The following is a 16,082-nucleotide window of genomic DNA, read 5'->3' on the forward strand; positions in this document are numbered from 1 at the left end:
GCACGTTGGGAGGCGGTGACGTGCCGTTTTCTCGGCATTTTGATGACGACATCACAACCGCTGCTGTTTCATCATCACCCTCCTCATCCTCATCAACCCACGCCCCCCAAACGCAGCATCAGTCAGGCCTTTTCTAAAGATGTTGAATAATGAACTCTCCGATGCTGACCACTGGGCTCCTATGCCCCCCCCATCCCAATGCATCGTCATTAACGTCAAGTCGTTTCACGTAGGGCCTTGTCACCCGTCACCTCTTGTTTTCTGCTAAATAATTGAATGCGAGATGAGAGCGCTGGCGGTGGGAAGCTGAGTGCGGTGACGGCGGCGGCGGACGCTCTCGCCGAGTGACAGGTCGCCAGTAAGCCCCCGCTCCTACATCAGAGTGCTTGCGCAGGAGATGATGGTGCTCAGGGGAAAATGATGGCGCAGAATTGCGCTGTGGTACATGCCGGCAGGTTCCGTCCTGGTCTGTGTGTAAAATACCCCCCACGGGGTCTGTGTGATTGGGACAAATGTAATTCCATCTGGAGCATTGCAGTTGCGTGTCTGTCCGAGCTTAGTCAAAAGTACTTTGTTGTCGCGCTGTGTAGCCCGTGACCCGAGCGGATATTAGGCCTTGTTTCCCACCGAAAGGTTCTGGTCGGTTCTGTGGATTTAAATTTTGAGGTCAGGTAAACAAGAGCCCTTTATCAGTACAGTGCACTTGGATATGAAGATTGGGGTACAATTATACTGGTAGGGTACGCAGTCTTCCTTTGGTCCTGATAAAATTGCTATAATTCAAACAAAATTTGGTCATTTGGTGTCTTGTGGAGCGTATAGTTCCCGGAAGTAGAAGTTACCCCACTTCTGTGATCAAATTTGAACCGCGATAAACCCTGCACAGGCTCCCAGAGTCTACAAGAAACGTGCTACTTCTCCAAATAGGGTCTTCTTTTGGACCTGGCTCCACACCAAACTCTTGTCCGAATGCAATGCTCCATAGTTTCTCGTTCCTGGGTAAGTATGATGTACTTTTTGGTACCCCTATGCTGGGTTAATACTATGGGTGTAGGGTACCGAAAGGGAAGCGTACGGCCATGCTACCCTGAGAACGCCCGATCTCGGAAGCTAAGCGGGTTTGGCCCCGGTTAGTATTTGGTTGGGAGACCACCTGAGAATAGCAGGTGCTGCAAGCGTCTCTCCCCCAGCTAAATGCAGAGGGGTTGCGTCAGGAAGGGCACCCGGCGTGAAACTTTGCCCAACAAATTTGCGTTCATCTAAGATGACACACTGTTGGCGACCCCTAATGGGACAAGCCGAAAGGAAAAGAAGCATACCGAAAGGGCAGAGCTAGTTGCAGCACATTCAGTGACTGTTTTTAATTTGTATTATTTTTATTTTTTTACTAGACCTTTTGACCCTCCCAAGCAGCCTTAGCAGTTTTCTTTTGACCCCTAAAATTGACCCCAGAATTCATCTTGGACACAAGCTCCTGCTCTTCAGAAGTACTAAGTACTTGTAATTCGTTGGACTACCTGGTATCCTAACTTTCTCAAACATACTCCTACTTCTAGCAGAGTCATTTTTTGGCCCTGATGTTTTACCCCAGAATAAAATGTGATCATGGTCCTCCAAACGTTATGTTAATGTACTGCCTGGGTGGTAGGGTGCTTAAAAGGGCCTGCACCGTTCCAAAGTGTTACCCACCGTAGCTGGGTGTCTTATTGACACTACAAGGAACTAACTGCAATTCCTAGAACTAGAAGTCACCCGAGTCCAAAGGTTACCTGACTTCTTGAAAAAGTTTCACTTCTCGTCGCTGGGTCTTTTTTTGTTGGGATACCTTAATGTTGAGAACTAAAAGGGTGGAACTAGACTTACTGGACCCCCAAAGGCGTTTCATTTTGCCGCGATAAATAGCATCGGGACATTTGGCCATTACTTTGTGGTCCAAATCCCAGTTTGTAGTACTTAAATTTCCTAGAACTAAAAGATACCCCAATCCAGATACAATCCAAAGGTTCTCAGACTTGCTTCTAAATTAAAAAATAATAATAATAATAAAGTACCATTTTTCCTATCTGTCTATTTTTGGCGGCTGATACACAATAGTCTGTTACTCCGGAACAAAATTTAGACAATAGTCCGAACACAATGGTCCTCCAGAAGTTCCAAGTTTCAAGGTAATGTTTTTACACTAATTTTGGCGTCCTTACATTGAGGAATCACCCTCATTTTAGGATACCTAAAGGACGGGTCTTGGATCTTTTCAAAAGTACTACGGACCCAAACAGGGTCTTCTTTTGAACTTGATAAATTACCTCTTTAACTGAATTTGGGAATCATTTCCCGTGGTCCAAAATTTCTTTGTCCTAATTGTAATTCCGTCAACTGATCGGCACCCCACTCCAGATTTTGAATTTTTCCACAAAATTTACGGTTAGGCCTAGTACGTATTTATATCACACTACTTTTGTAATCTCTATGTTTAGACCCAAAACGGCAAAGTTAGAAGCAATGTAGTCCATTGATTGGTTGATTGATTGTTCTCACAGTCCAAAAGTTCCTGGTGGTTTTTGGTACTGATTTGTAATTCTTGGATCTAAAAGGTACTTAAACTCAAAAAGTTCCAAGATTTCATTCTTTTAGCTGGGATTCTTGGTCCAGGTATACGAACCCTGAACTCAGTTTAGACAAAATAGTCCTCCAAAAGTTCCTCGTTAGACCGGCGTAAAGTCCGATTTCAGGTCACTTTTTTTGCGGACCGAAGCTCTGTTTGCACCTTCAATTTCAGAAACCTTCGGTTCTTAGTACTCCAATCATATTTATTCCATCACCAAAACCGTCCCAGACCTGTCGTTCCTGGATCTCGGGTAAAGATTGTGCCTGTGGAAATGGGCTCTGAAGTGCCCATTTTGTAACTCTGTGGTCTGGTCTTCGTAGGGGAGCTTTTTCAGTGGTGCGCCGATGTGTCAAGAAATCCTCCGGGCAGGAATATGCTGCCAAAATCATCAACACCAAGAAGCTGTCTGCACGAGGTATGCTTTCTTTCACGCTGGTGTGCTCGTGCGCACACACACACACACACAGTTTAGAGTTTCAACAGTGCATTCAAGGCTGATAAATCCCCTTGAATACGAATAAAAGCCCTTAGAGGTGCATGCTTTTTTATTTAATTTTTTAAAATAAAATCCCTTGTGTCATGCGCACTGGTTTTCCTAAATCTGAAATGTTGTCAGACATCTGCACCTGTAAAATGATATCCGGTACAATGGTCCGTGTATCGAAAATTTCACGTTTGTTAATGTGCTTTGCTGTGTTGTCTTCTGAGTTTGATTTATTCCATGACCAAGCTCACAAGAACATTGTTTGTTGCGTCTTTTTAATTAAAAAAAACAGAACATAATTAAAATGTGACTAAATAAATCAGTTGTATGAATCTTAGTTCATTTTTCTTGTGGGGCACATTGTAGTTCCGACTTCTCTCAGAGGGCCGTTTTGACTATGAAACAATGAAAATATTTAATCGTCTGATCATATTTACATGATCAATTTATTACCTAGTTTTGGAATCAGAAATCAAGGGCTATGTGTTTTTCAACTCGTAACACAAAAATGCTTGTAATATCTCAACTTCATCATTTATGATAATTCCAATTTTAAATTTTGGTACAGATTTTGCATGAATCGTGTAAATTGACACTAGATTTGGCTCCACAGGCCACATACAATCATGTGGTGGGCCGATTCCAGCCCTCGGGCCTTGGGTTTGACACCTGTGCTCTACACGAACGGGAATTTTTAGTTAAAAAAAAAAAACACGATAACTGATCACCGATCCGATCACAAGATGGGGCAATGAGTATTTAAGACCTGTTCGTTAACTGTATATACTTGTGTATTTATGTGTTCATAAAATATATATTTTCAATAGTCTTTGTTCCTCTACTTATGCAAGTGAGACATGGCGACAGACTGAATAAATTAAGTCTTCTATTAGATGACAGTAAGTACATACAGTAATTAATGTGTCTCCTTTTTGTGACATTTTGTTTATTAGTGTGCCGTAAGATTTTTCAATTATGAAGTTCATACAGTAATGTATCTAATTTTTGTGACATTTTTGTTTATAAGTGTGACGTAAGACGTTTCAATCATGAAATATGTTCTTCGGCTCCATAAATGTTGGAAATTGCTGCTCTGGTCAAATCTGTTAAACACAACAGTAGCATGTTTACATACAACCACGAGCACTAGCACTAGCTTGCTAGCCTACGTCACGTTTTTTTTTTTTTGATGACTTGCGATCTGTATCGCATTAAAAGTATGTGAATATAACTCAAGCGAGCCTTACACAAAGTCATCTCTTGTTCTGAGCACCGTGACCACCAACACACGTTCCACACCGCCCCGTCCCCCATTTTATTCGTGTGTTTCATGTGTACCTCTAAGGGGTGTAACCTAGTGAGTGTCATCAGGAGCTGCAGTTGTTTCTTGTTGTCTTATACTCATTTTGTATTTCTCTGTTTGCTTATAACTCGAAAAACTCAAGGTATTACTGTATTTGACAAAACAGCATTGTGTGGTGCTTTAAATTTTTGGGGGACTTTTACCATTTGAAACAGGCGTGACATTTTGACTGCACTGCATCACACTAATTAAAATGCTTTCATGAGCTTATTCAGGCTTATTAACACATTATTACCTCTCGGACGTTGTCCGTCAAAACAGATGCAGAGCGCTTCCTTTGCATGCCAATCAAGTGGTGCAAGTGTCCAGTTTTTGGCTGTAATTCCGACAGATGAAGCAATATAGAATTAATTCATAAGCTCTTGTGATCAGCATTAATGATCTTGCTTATTATTATTATTATTATTTTTAAAGGCCGTATTAAACAACTGAGCGTCTCCGTACATCCTCTGTGCAGGCAATTGATCCAAATTTCCAACGAGGGGCGGCGGGCGGGAGGCGGTTGGCGACCGTGCTGCCGGGCTTGCGAGGATGAAATAAAAAAAACCGCAGCAGTAGCGGCGGACGGGAAGGATGTGAATCAATGTAATTGTTGCCGTGGCATCTTCGCATAGCACTGCAGCTCTCGGGGGCCTGAATTTTATATGCCGCCGCATCGCCGCGGTGCTCCACGCCCACGTGTGCAAGCGCACACGAGCACACGGTTCCATGTTTGTAAGCATGACGTGGACGTTGCGTGGAACCGCCCCTGACTTCACAGCCCTAATTGCCTCCCCCTCCACCCCCACCCAATTAGGCTCCTTGCTAACGTCGCTAACACACGCGTCCCCACGTCTCCCTTTGTTCTCGTCCAGTCCGTCTTTCACTCGTCTTCCCCGTGGCCTCGCTCTTGTCTTGCTGTAAAAGGGGGATTGAGGCTAATCCACTTATGCTAAATGTATCTTGTCAAGCACTAAGACCCCACAGATTCCATAGGCGCTTCCCCATTTGCCCCGTTGGCGTCTGATGGCATTGGTGTATGTGCGTGAACACTAATACTGTATATCGCATATATCTGCGAGTGTGTGTCCCGACTGCTAATGTTCCATCGCTGTCCAATAGCAGCCATCTTGCCGTAGGTCTGGGTGTCATGGACTCAAAACGTTTACATTTATAAAACAGTACAACATCCATTCATCCATCCAGCCATTCCTTTTCTTTTGCCACTTATCCTCAGGAGGGTCACAGGGGAGCACTGGAGCCTATCCCAGCTGTCAATGGGCAGTAGGCGGGGTACACACTGAACCGGTTCCCAGCCAATCGCAGGGCACATCGAGACAAACGGCCGCACTCACAATCACACCTAGGGGCAATTTAGAGTGTCCAATTAATGTTGCATGCTTTTGGGGATGTGGCAGGAAACCGGAGTGCCCGGAGAAAACCCACGCAGGCACAGGGAGAACATGCAAAATCCACACAGGCGAGGCCAGCATCCAACCCGGGTCCTCAGAACTGTGAGGGCAATGCTTTACCGGCCGCCCAGTATAACATTGTCAAGAAACAAAATTCATATTCCTATAAGAGCATACTTGGAATTATAATTGAATAAAGTCTTCATTTTACGTGACTAGTCATACTTGCAGGGGAAATGTCGTAGTTTTATCAGAAAGAAGTTTTAATTATTACAAGAAATGTCAGTTTAATAGTGGAGTAAAGTTAGGCTCCAGAAATCCCTCGTGAGGATAAGCAGCTAAGAGATGGATGGGTAAAATAACTATACAAGAATGAAGGCATCATAGTATATCTGGGGAAGAAAGTAGTAATACATGAATAGTCATTTCACAAGAATAGTGCTAAATATTTATTCATAATTTATATTTCAAAAATATTGTCTTATTTATATGAGCAAAAAGTGAATAAGAGAAAAAAAAAGTATTAATGTAATTAGTCATATATTCCTTTTAGGTGCCAAAAATAAGACATAATACCTGTAAATTGTTGTGATATGACATGAAAAAGTAGTAATATTAAGAGGGGGGAAAAAATGGCTTTGAGTGTTACTGCCACGACAGTTTATGATGAAGGATTTACAGTATAGCGGCAGCAGTTTGACCCAGAAACAGATGAATTCAATTGCCATTATACTGTACACGGTTTACACCGGTGTCCCAGAACGGATCGCCATTGACTTTCGAGGTGTCGCCGTATTATTAAATCATTAATTCATGAAAAATTCTGGATCAAATTCAGTGGCGCTGGCGTACCCAACAATTTGTCAGGCGAGAGTGGCGTCGAAAAGGGGAGACCATTGGGTCGTCGCTGCGGTACAAATTTAAGGTGACTCAAGGAGACTCGCCATAGAGTGTAGTAGAGAAAGACGCGCAGTCACATAGCGGTGGAGTGTGCACGGCTCCAGTGACATGCACCTACATGCACTTAAACACAACGTGTGCTCGTGTCTCCCAGGCAGGCGCTGCATGTGGATTTGACTGGGAGCGTTTTTTGTTTTTTTTTTTACATTTTTTATTTTTATAGCAGAGTGTGACCTCACGCGTGGCCTGGTGGGTAAGTCTCTCAAAGCTCTGGTAAGCACTGCAGTAATCTGAGGAGAGGAGAAGGGAGGCAGAGAAGGAAGGAGTGGGGGGGGGGGGGGCGGAAGGGATGGAAACAGGAAAGGAAGTGCTGTTAGGGCTTGAAGGTTTTTTTTTTTGCGGGAGCTTCCTGGCTGAAGGGTTTCAGGAGGTAGGTAGCTTTGAATCGAGGAAGGGTATCATTTTTGTGTTTCATGCACTTTCTCACATTAATAAAATCGCACACTTAATTACTTCACAAAGATAGCAATGCACATTTTTGTCGCATGTGTGTTTTATGAGTCAGCTGAACTTGTCCACAGGTCAGGGATTTAGGCTATTTGCTTTTCATGTCTGTGCATTTGAAAGAATACTAATTATTTTTCAAATATTTTAATATGTAATTTTATTAAAATTAAAATACGCGGCACGGTGTAGCAGCTGGTAAAGCGTTGGCCTCACAGTTCTGAGGACCCGGGTTCAATCCCGGCCCCGCCTGTGTGGAGTTTGCATGTTCTCCCTGTGCCTGCGTGGGTTTTCTCCGGGCACTCCGGTTTCCTGCCACATCCCCAAAAGCATGCAACATTAATTGGACACTCTAAATTGCCCCTAGGTGTGATTGTGAGTGAGGCTGTTTGTCTCCATGTGCCCTGCGATTGGCTGGCAACCAGTTTAGGGTGTACCCCGTTGACAGCTGGGATAGGCTCCAGCACTCCCCACGACACTAGTGAGGATAAGCGGCAAAAGAAAATGGATGGAAGGTTAAAATACTTTAAGAAACTCATAATGATACCATGGCAAAGTCCTAATTTTAAGGGAATTAAGTCAATGTGTTTGGTGCAAAAGTCAGGTGATTTAAAAAAATAATTATATATATCTATAGATGTATATAGATATAGTTGGAATTGTAACATAATAAATTATAGGTTCTTGCACGTAAGTTATAAATATTTTGCAAATGTCATTGTAAAATTACAAGAATAAAATTCTAAATTTGACAATGAATGTGCAAGAATTAATATGTAGGCAAAAATTGTAATATTACATGAAAGAGACATAATTGTGACACAATTTGAGTCCTACCTTTATGCTGAAGTCATAAGCACGTGATGGAAAATTAATTTTACCCAAAACGTTTTTCATAAGTTCACTCTTTCTGTTATCTTGTCCAAATACTCCTTTATCTTGTGATTATGAATCAGAATCCAATTTAACAGCCAAGTATGGAACAGCACACAAGGAATTTGTCTCCAGTAGTCGGTGCGGCCCTGTTACGACATTCATGTTGCGTATAGAAGAAAAACAACACCTCGCATTGTCACATCTTGTTAAGATTATGCAGAGTGCCCTTACCCGTTATCGACCAGCGCAATGACAATTGTACACGGGGTAGTTTAAAGTGACGAAGTATATATACTAATACCCAGGATGTGAGGCTGTGTCCAAACAACAGCACAAGGCGGAAAACAGTAGGTTCGCTGATCAAGAATTTATCGACTTATCAAAGAGTGTGTATTAAAGTAAAGCCTCCATATAAAATTACTACAAAAATGCAATCCCCCTACCACCCCAAATTTCGATTTACTCTCAGCTCCCAACTTGTAACATTTTTCACCCAAAAGTAGATCATCGGGCCCCTGGATTGTCCGTGATGTAAGATGGCCGCGGGGCCCGCCCCCCTGGCAACACAGATGGCCAATTAGAGAGCAGCAGGAAGTGCCTGTGTAATTACCCTCCATCCCTCTTTTTTCCCCATCTTCTCCATGCACACACACACGTCAACAAATGGGGGAGATTGAATGAATTAGTGAGAGCTGCAGTGACACTGCACCATGCGGAGAACACACACAGACACACACAGCAGAGGCTTGTGATCCTCTTCAAGCAAATGGATGCTGTGTGCAATCTTCCCTCCTCCTCGCCGTGTGTGTCTGCGTCCTGCGTCAGCGGCGTAATTAGGCGGCGCTTCAGGTCTCTCCCTCCATTTCTGGAAATCTACACCTTGCGGGGAGGAAGGCGGGGGGAGCGGGATTGGGTGGGGGTGGGGGGAGAAAAAGACGGCTCTCCGAAATAGCCAACAGTGGCTTGAAAAGCTCTACGATGCAGCAACAGGTTGGACCATGCGAAACAAAGAAGCCACGGCACAGCCGGGGAGTGGTTGTGCGGTAGACGTGGAGTGACTGTTTATTTTTTATTTTTTTGTGTATTTCATCGTAACGTGCAGTCGGTCCAGGTGATCGGCACCGGTGTGCGAAAATGTCGTCGAGAAGAAGTGAGCACAAATATTTGTGTGTGTGTGTGTGTGTGGAGGCCTCGGGGGTGCATTTAGCCACAGCATACAGCATGCGCGCGCCAGCACTGACTCATACCGGATCCGGTTACCCCCGGTCACCTTTGGCCCATAGCTACATGGTTTAGTGGTAACGTCTCAAGCTGTCACAAGCAGGAGGTTGCTTGAGGGGGGGAGAAAAAAAAAACAACTTATTTCCAGTGAACCCTCGCTAGGCATTCAGCTCTGACGCGAATATCAAATGTTTGTGAATGGACACTTGCCCCCCCTCGTCACCTCCAATTTGATTATATTAATGAATTCAAACCCGAACTGTAACTTCAAATATAATCTCAAAACTCTGACATATAAATCATAACTCATCTTCACTTACCGTTAATAATGTCTGACTGATTTGATTTCAAAGAAATGTATCAGATGTGTGAAAACAGTGGGTTGTATTTCACAGATTTGTAAACAGCAAAAGTGCCAATTACTACATACCTATTTTTATTTTTTTTTTTTTATACATAGCCTCCCCCCCCCCTCAATACACTACCGTTCAAACGTTTTGGGTCATCTGGAAAATTTCATATTTTCCATGAACACATTTCCATTATTCCATTCAAAACGTTAAACTTTAAGATTCTGGGGCCCAAAATGTAACGAATTTCAAGTTTTCTTTATTTTTACCCATTTACTACCCTCTGTTGATCGTAATGCTGTGTGCAAACGTTGTGGTCCATGGGGATTCACCCTAATCTCATTGGACAAGCTACTCATGACTATTCCAAAAGAAGGGGCTCAGAGCTGAACCCTGAGGCACGCCCATCATTGAAGACCCCAAACTGTCTGTAGGTTTGAGCAGGAATTGCTTGTCTATACATCCCCGACTTTTGGCTGGTACCAGTACATGGCAAATAGGTTATATAAGACACACTTTCTTGTTGGATTTTTCCTGCATATACACACACAGAGAACCGCACACACTGCAATAGAGGATTTCAGAAAATCCATAAGTCTGTTTTCGTACCTCCCAGTCCAAAAGTGCAAACGCAGCAGTAATCCACACCGGGATGTCACACTAGAGTGTTTAACACCCTCATTAATTTCCATTTAGCGCTAAATTACTCTGAATGAAAACGCACATGCAAACCTCTGCTTCAATGCACCCTTTCCCCGGTTAATGTGGCTCCTCAGCCGCATTATGGCATTATTAATTACTTGTAATACTTTTGTGCGTGTGAAAAATGTCACTAGTAATACTGCATGTCACCTAAAATCTGGACACTTTGTATGTTTAAGACTGAAATATCAAGAATTTATGAAATAATTGAATGATATTTGTCTGCGATTGGCTGGCAACCAGTTCGGGGTGTCACCCGCCTCCTGCCTGGAGGTAGCTGGGATTGGCTCCCGCACTCCCGTGACCTTTGTGAGGATAAGCGGAATAAATGAATGAATGAATGAATGACATTGGTATGTGATCCGAAAATGGAGTATGGTGAGATTTTGTGATTTTTGTGTGTGTGTGTGTGTGTGTGTGTGTGTGTGTGTGTGTGTGGTGTGTGTGTGTGTGTGTGTGTGTGTGTGTGTGTGTGTGTGTGTGTGTGTGTGTGTGTGTGTGTGTGTGTGTGTGTTGAACTTACATAGATTCATACCTCACATTAGTATCTCAAATTATTGGAACTTTTGTTCTAAACCAATTAAAAACAGTCAGTGCATATCAATGTGTCGATTTGAACACATTAATTGTATTTTCATCTGATTACATTTTTGTGACTTCAATGTGTGGAGTCCCACACATTTGTTTCAATATATGGAGCCCTACATTTACTAGATTTTGTTGTTTTTAGACTAATTTTTCTTATGCAAATGTATAGTCTCACAATTATTTTCATTTTTTCCCCATTTTATTTCATTTTTTAAATTTTATTCTATTTTACTTCGTTGTATTTTAGATTTTTTTTTATTCTTGTTTATTTTTTTTTGCAGTTTTATATCAACCCATGTATGGGTTCCTACACAAATATTGCTTGTACAATTTTTTTCCTTTTTTTAAATAAAGCTCATTTTTAAGTCATGCTATTTTCTTTTTTTCACTTTTTAGATTTTTTTTATGACTTTTTTTTAAAGTCTTCTAATGTTCCTTTATTGCACTATTTCTACCTCAGTGTTTGGATTTCAACACACGCTTAACAAATACATTGACAAACGTTTGCAAGGTCAATGCATAGTTCTTGTTTGATCAAACTCTTGTCTTAACTGTGAGTCAGGTATTGATTTTTTTTTTTTTTTTTTGTGTGACGTAAAGAATTGATTAACCCTCCATCTTATCTCTCTTCAGACCACCAGAAGCTGGAGCGCGAGGCCCGCATCTGCCGGCTGCTCAAACACCCCAACATTGGTGAGTCGGACCTGCTGGAGATTGACGCCTCCCCGGTGATTAGCAAGCAGGGTAGCCCCTTGCCGCTAATGAAGATGTGAAAAGGGCAAGGAAGGAGGCGACGATTCAATCAATGACACTTTCCTCGCCCCGCTTGCTCACTTCCTCGTGTCCCACTTTTTTTTCAGTCCCCAACTTTCCTGTTTACACCCTCGATCTATAGATTTTCACTCTCTCTCTCTCTTGGTTTTGACACATTTTGGCACAGGCTCTGTTAAAAGTTTTGGACAAAAGAGGGCACGAGAAAGAGACAGATGGAGGGACGTGAGCGAGGAGAAAGAGACAGATGGAGGAAGGGAGCGAGAAGATGGAGGAGGAGAAGGAATGAGCAGTCACTTTGGTTTCTTGCCGCAGGGCCAGCTATCCTACTTAGTCGTATTATACAAGTGAAATTCTCCCCCCCACCCCACGCACCAAAACATAACGATAAGCCTCACCATCGTGCTGACACGAGCCCTCTGCCGTGTCTTAAGCTGGCTGTCTGACGACTGCTTGTCACTTTAACCCTGTACGGTTCACACCATTTCAGCACGGAGGGGTGTAAACGCTTACGTGGCGTTAGCCGTGTCAGGAACGTGAACGCCGTGGCGTGACGCAGTGGAAGAAGAGGATGTTGACACGGGAAACAAAAATGGAAGACATCTATGTTCTTGTGGCTCTGAGGATGTTGGTGTGTGTATTCTGATTAGGGCTCTTGCAATATGGATCATTTTCCACCCACCCCAAAAAAAAAGCCATCCCGTTTTTAGCTATTTTTCCCATTTATTCATTTCATTCAACATACATACATGCTATGTGCAATTTAGTCTTCAATGACCCCCTAAGTCAAAAGGCGAAGCTCCCAATTTACCAGTCGATCTACGTTCCTCCCCTCACTTATGGGCATGAGCTGCGGGTTGTGACCGAAAGAACAAGATCCTGGATACAAGCGGCCAAAATGAGTTTCCTCCACAGGGTGTCCGGGCTCTCCACTTAGAGATAGGGCGAGAAGCTCGGTCATCCGGGAGGGGCTCAATGTCAAGCCGCTGCTCCTCCGCATTGAGAAGGAGCCAGATGAGGTGGCTGGGGCATCTGATCCAGATGCCTCCCGGACGCCTCCCCGGTGAGGTGATGCGGGCACGTCCCACCAGAAAGAGACCCTGAGGACGACCCAGGACACGCTGCAGAGACTATGTCTCTCGGCTGGCTTGAGAACGCCTCGGGATCCCTCCGGAAAAGCTGGAAGAAGTGGCTGGGGAAAGGGAAGTCTGGGTATCCTTGCTGAAGCGACTTCCTCCATGACCCGACCCGGAAAAGCGGTAGATAATGGATGGATGGATGACCCCCGAGGGTGCCTGAAGAAACCCCCCCCCCTTCAAGGAGTTGGTTGACGTGTGAACTCCACACAGCAGTCAGTACTCAAACCCTGAACCCAGAACTGTGGAGCAGACATACTAACCACGATTAAATCACCATGTTTTTTTTTTTTTTAATGGCTCATTTGTATTACACTGGACATCCCGCTCAAGACGGACTTTTGTTAAACCAACCATAAAAGTGATGTTATTTTTTTGGATGGTTTGCTATTTTATTTATTATTTTACTACGCATTGTAACTTTTGGCCAAATTGTAATCCGTCTCCTTTTTAAGTGGGCCCGAGTACTGATCCACAAGTGCCGTCTCCCCTTCGTGTCTTTCAGTGCGACTGCACGACAGCATTTCAGAGGAGGGCTTTCATTACCTCGTCTTTGACCTGTGAGTATATTGTGAATACACACATGCGCTCACATTGACATTTTCTCCATGTGTGTGACTGCGGCTTGTTTGTGTATGCTAAGCACGCTTTCTCCTCGCTAACCTTTTACCCCCAACCCCCCGCCCTCCCCAGGGTGACAGGAGGGGAGCTTTTTGAAGACATCGTAGCCAGAGAGTACTACAGCGAGGCCGACGCCAGGTACACGCTTCATCAATGGCGTCATTTATATTTCATGCCTTGCCTTTCTTTTATAGGGCCTTGTAAATTCAACCCCGGCGTTCGCGGCGACAAACGAGGCGTTTCTCAGTACTCCGCTCGCACGTGATGTCCACAATGAATACCTTTTTCCTTGTTTTCCTTAACATTTACCTCACATCTTCCGCCTAGAGTTTCCTCATGTGCCGTTTGGGTGGTGCGCCGCTTAGAGACTTGCTTGGACAACTGGATTAACACTCTGTGTCTTCTTGCACAGCAGGGGGTGGGGGTGTTAAAGAGACACCGAAAGCCCCTCTCACACTCTCTTACATTCGAATCAAGCCTCAGCCGCACTTCTCGAGTGACCTTGGCGACGCTAACCTTTTGCAGAGACGTGACGCGAACATGAGCCCGGAGCGAGGGGACTCCTGAGGGCTGACACCGCACACGGCGTCGGACAGTCATAATAAGGCCTTTGGAGCCGCTGGCCGGAGGGAATTTTAAAAAATAATAATAATTATATAAGAGCCAGCACGCTCACGGGGCGAGTGTAAAAAATGTGGATGGGACGGAGGAATAACGGCAGCTTGCTCGGACGCCCCCGTTATTAAGATGGCTTCCCACACGCGTTCCTGTAGTATCGATTGTTTAAACTGTATTGCCTGTGTTACGTCTCAGAGGGAGAAGGCCTTGTTTGCTCGCGGCTCGTTATGCAACTTAGAGCAGAGAGTGCACTTTTTTCTTTCTGCGTCTGGACATGATTTCATGTGCATTACCGTCGCCATTAATGTAGCGGCCCCATTATGTTGCATCGCGCCCAGTCTGTGAGTGCAAGTTCTAAGGCAATGTAATACATATGTTATAAGCAGGCTTTTAAAAAAAAAAAAAAAAAAAAATGATCGTCTAAAATGTCGATTTTCCCTTTTTTTTCCCCTCCCCCCACAGTCATTGCATTAGTCAGATCTTGGAGAGTGTCAATCATATCCACCAGCATGATATTGTGCACAGAGACCTCAAGGTGAGTGGCTGCCCGTTTCCGTGACAACCACACTCACATGCATGCGCAGGCACACACACACACACACACACACACACACCTCTGCTTGTGGCCATGGCAACACACAGATGGCTCCCGGTTGCTCCATCGTTCGCTTTCTCTGGCTCGCCTTCTTTTTTGTCCTGCTTTTTCTTCTTTTTCCCCTTCTCGCATCCGCCGGTTCATCCTCCATATTAGTTCTCACAGATTATGAGTCATGGCCACGTGACTCTTTGTGTGCGTGTCACCTATGGCAAGGAAAAAACAAGGACTCACACACACGGCACATTATACTGACATTGGTGGGTGGTGGAGAGAGAGAGAGAGAGAGAGAGGAGAGAGAGAGAGAGAGAGAGAGAGAGATGAACCCCTGAAGTTGCCAGCGCCACTCATGTGACATCACGCTACCCGCGGAGCATACATACAAGGGGGGAGGAGCTTGTCTGATTGACTTTAAACGGCTTCTCTTTTGCTGTCAACCTACTTTGAGGCGCTGGTGACAAAGTGGCCTTGGAGGATAGTAAAAAAAAAAAAACAGTAATTATTTGGATTTTTATATAGCTTGGCAAAAAGAAAATCCTCCCTTTTTTCCAGAGCATAACACATAATTTGTTGGTCTTTTGTCCTGAGTGGGCTTTACTGCAGACCCTTTATGTCCTCCTGCCCAAACCCCGCCACACTCGCCGCCTCTCGGTAAGTACACTTTCCATTTAGCATGCAGTCTGCGGCGCTGCCTAAATAACTCCCTGGTGGTTTCTATGGCGATGGGCTCACATCCATATAAGGTGCTGCTGTTGCTGCTGCCGCTGCTGTCGAGATTCTCAACCCACCCGTCCGCTTTCTCTGCTCATGCCCACCCACTTTCCCCTGCCATCACTGCGTGGTCTTGCACCTTTACCGCCACCTCCACACACGCATACACACAATTGAGCCACGTTTAATATATCGTGCATTTTTGAGATGAGTTTGTCTCTCACAGTCTTGATCTTCTGTCTTGCATTCTGCTTCACCGTGCGTGTGCGTGTGCGTGTGTATGTGTGTGTATGTGTGTGTTCCCCAGCCTGAGAACCTGTTGTTGGCCAGTAAGATGAAGGGGGCTGCAGTGAAGCTGGCAGACTTTGGCCTGGCTATTGAGGTGCAGGGAGACCAGCAGGCATGGTTCGGTGAGAAAGCATAAACGTCGGTCATGAAATCATTTTTATGTGGATGATTATATATGTTTAAAATGTTTCGTGTATATACCTATATAAAAGTTATATAGCTAAGAACGTGGACATGAATGTTTGCCCCAATTTTTTTTTTTTTTTATCGGGCAACTCAAATTTTTGGAATATCTTGAACATTTTATCAGAATTATAGTGCATATATGGATGTTTCACAGTAATTATATTTGCATAAA

General features: G+C 44.1%; 1 protein-coding gene across 16 annotated transcripts in view; it reads left to right on the plus strand.

Moving 5' to 3' along the window:
• LOC133496099 (calcium/calmodulin-dependent protein kinase type II subunit gamma) overlaps nucleotides 1-16,082 on the plus strand; it is a 41,079-nt gene that overhangs the window by 1,066 nt on the left and 23,931 nt on the right. For 10 of the 16 annotated variants that reach the window (XM_061811337.1, XM_061811333.1, XM_061811342.1 and 7 more), the window contains exons 2-8: nucleotides 2,926-3,020; nucleotides 11,618-11,677; nucleotides 13,397-13,451; nucleotides 13,585-13,650; nucleotides 14,593-14,665; nucleotides 15,314-15,376; nucleotides 15,744-15,846. In XM_061811337.1, coding sequence (XP_061667321.1) covers nucleotides 2,926-3,020; nucleotides 11,618-11,677; nucleotides 13,397-13,451; nucleotides 13,585-13,650; nucleotides 14,593-14,665; nucleotides 15,314-15,376; nucleotides 15,744-15,846 — 515 coding nt within the window. The remainder of the gene's footprint in view (nucleotides 1-2,925; nucleotides 3,021-11,617; nucleotides 11,678-13,396; nucleotides 13,452-13,584; nucleotides 13,651-14,592; nucleotides 14,666-15,313; nucleotides 15,377-15,743; nucleotides 15,847-16,082) is intronic. The other 6 variants (XM_061811350.1, XM_061811336.1, XM_061811346.1 and 3 more) reach the window with 1 other exon arrangement.

This window comes from Syngnathoides biaculeatus, chromosome 22, assembly GCF_019802595.1.
Source record: "Syngnathoides biaculeatus isolate LvHL_M chromosome 22, ASM1980259v1, whole genome shotgun sequence".
Classification (NCBI taxonomy): domain Eukaryota; kingdom Metazoa; phylum Chordata; class Actinopteri; order Syngnathiformes; family Syngnathidae; genus Syngnathoides; species Syngnathoides biaculeatus.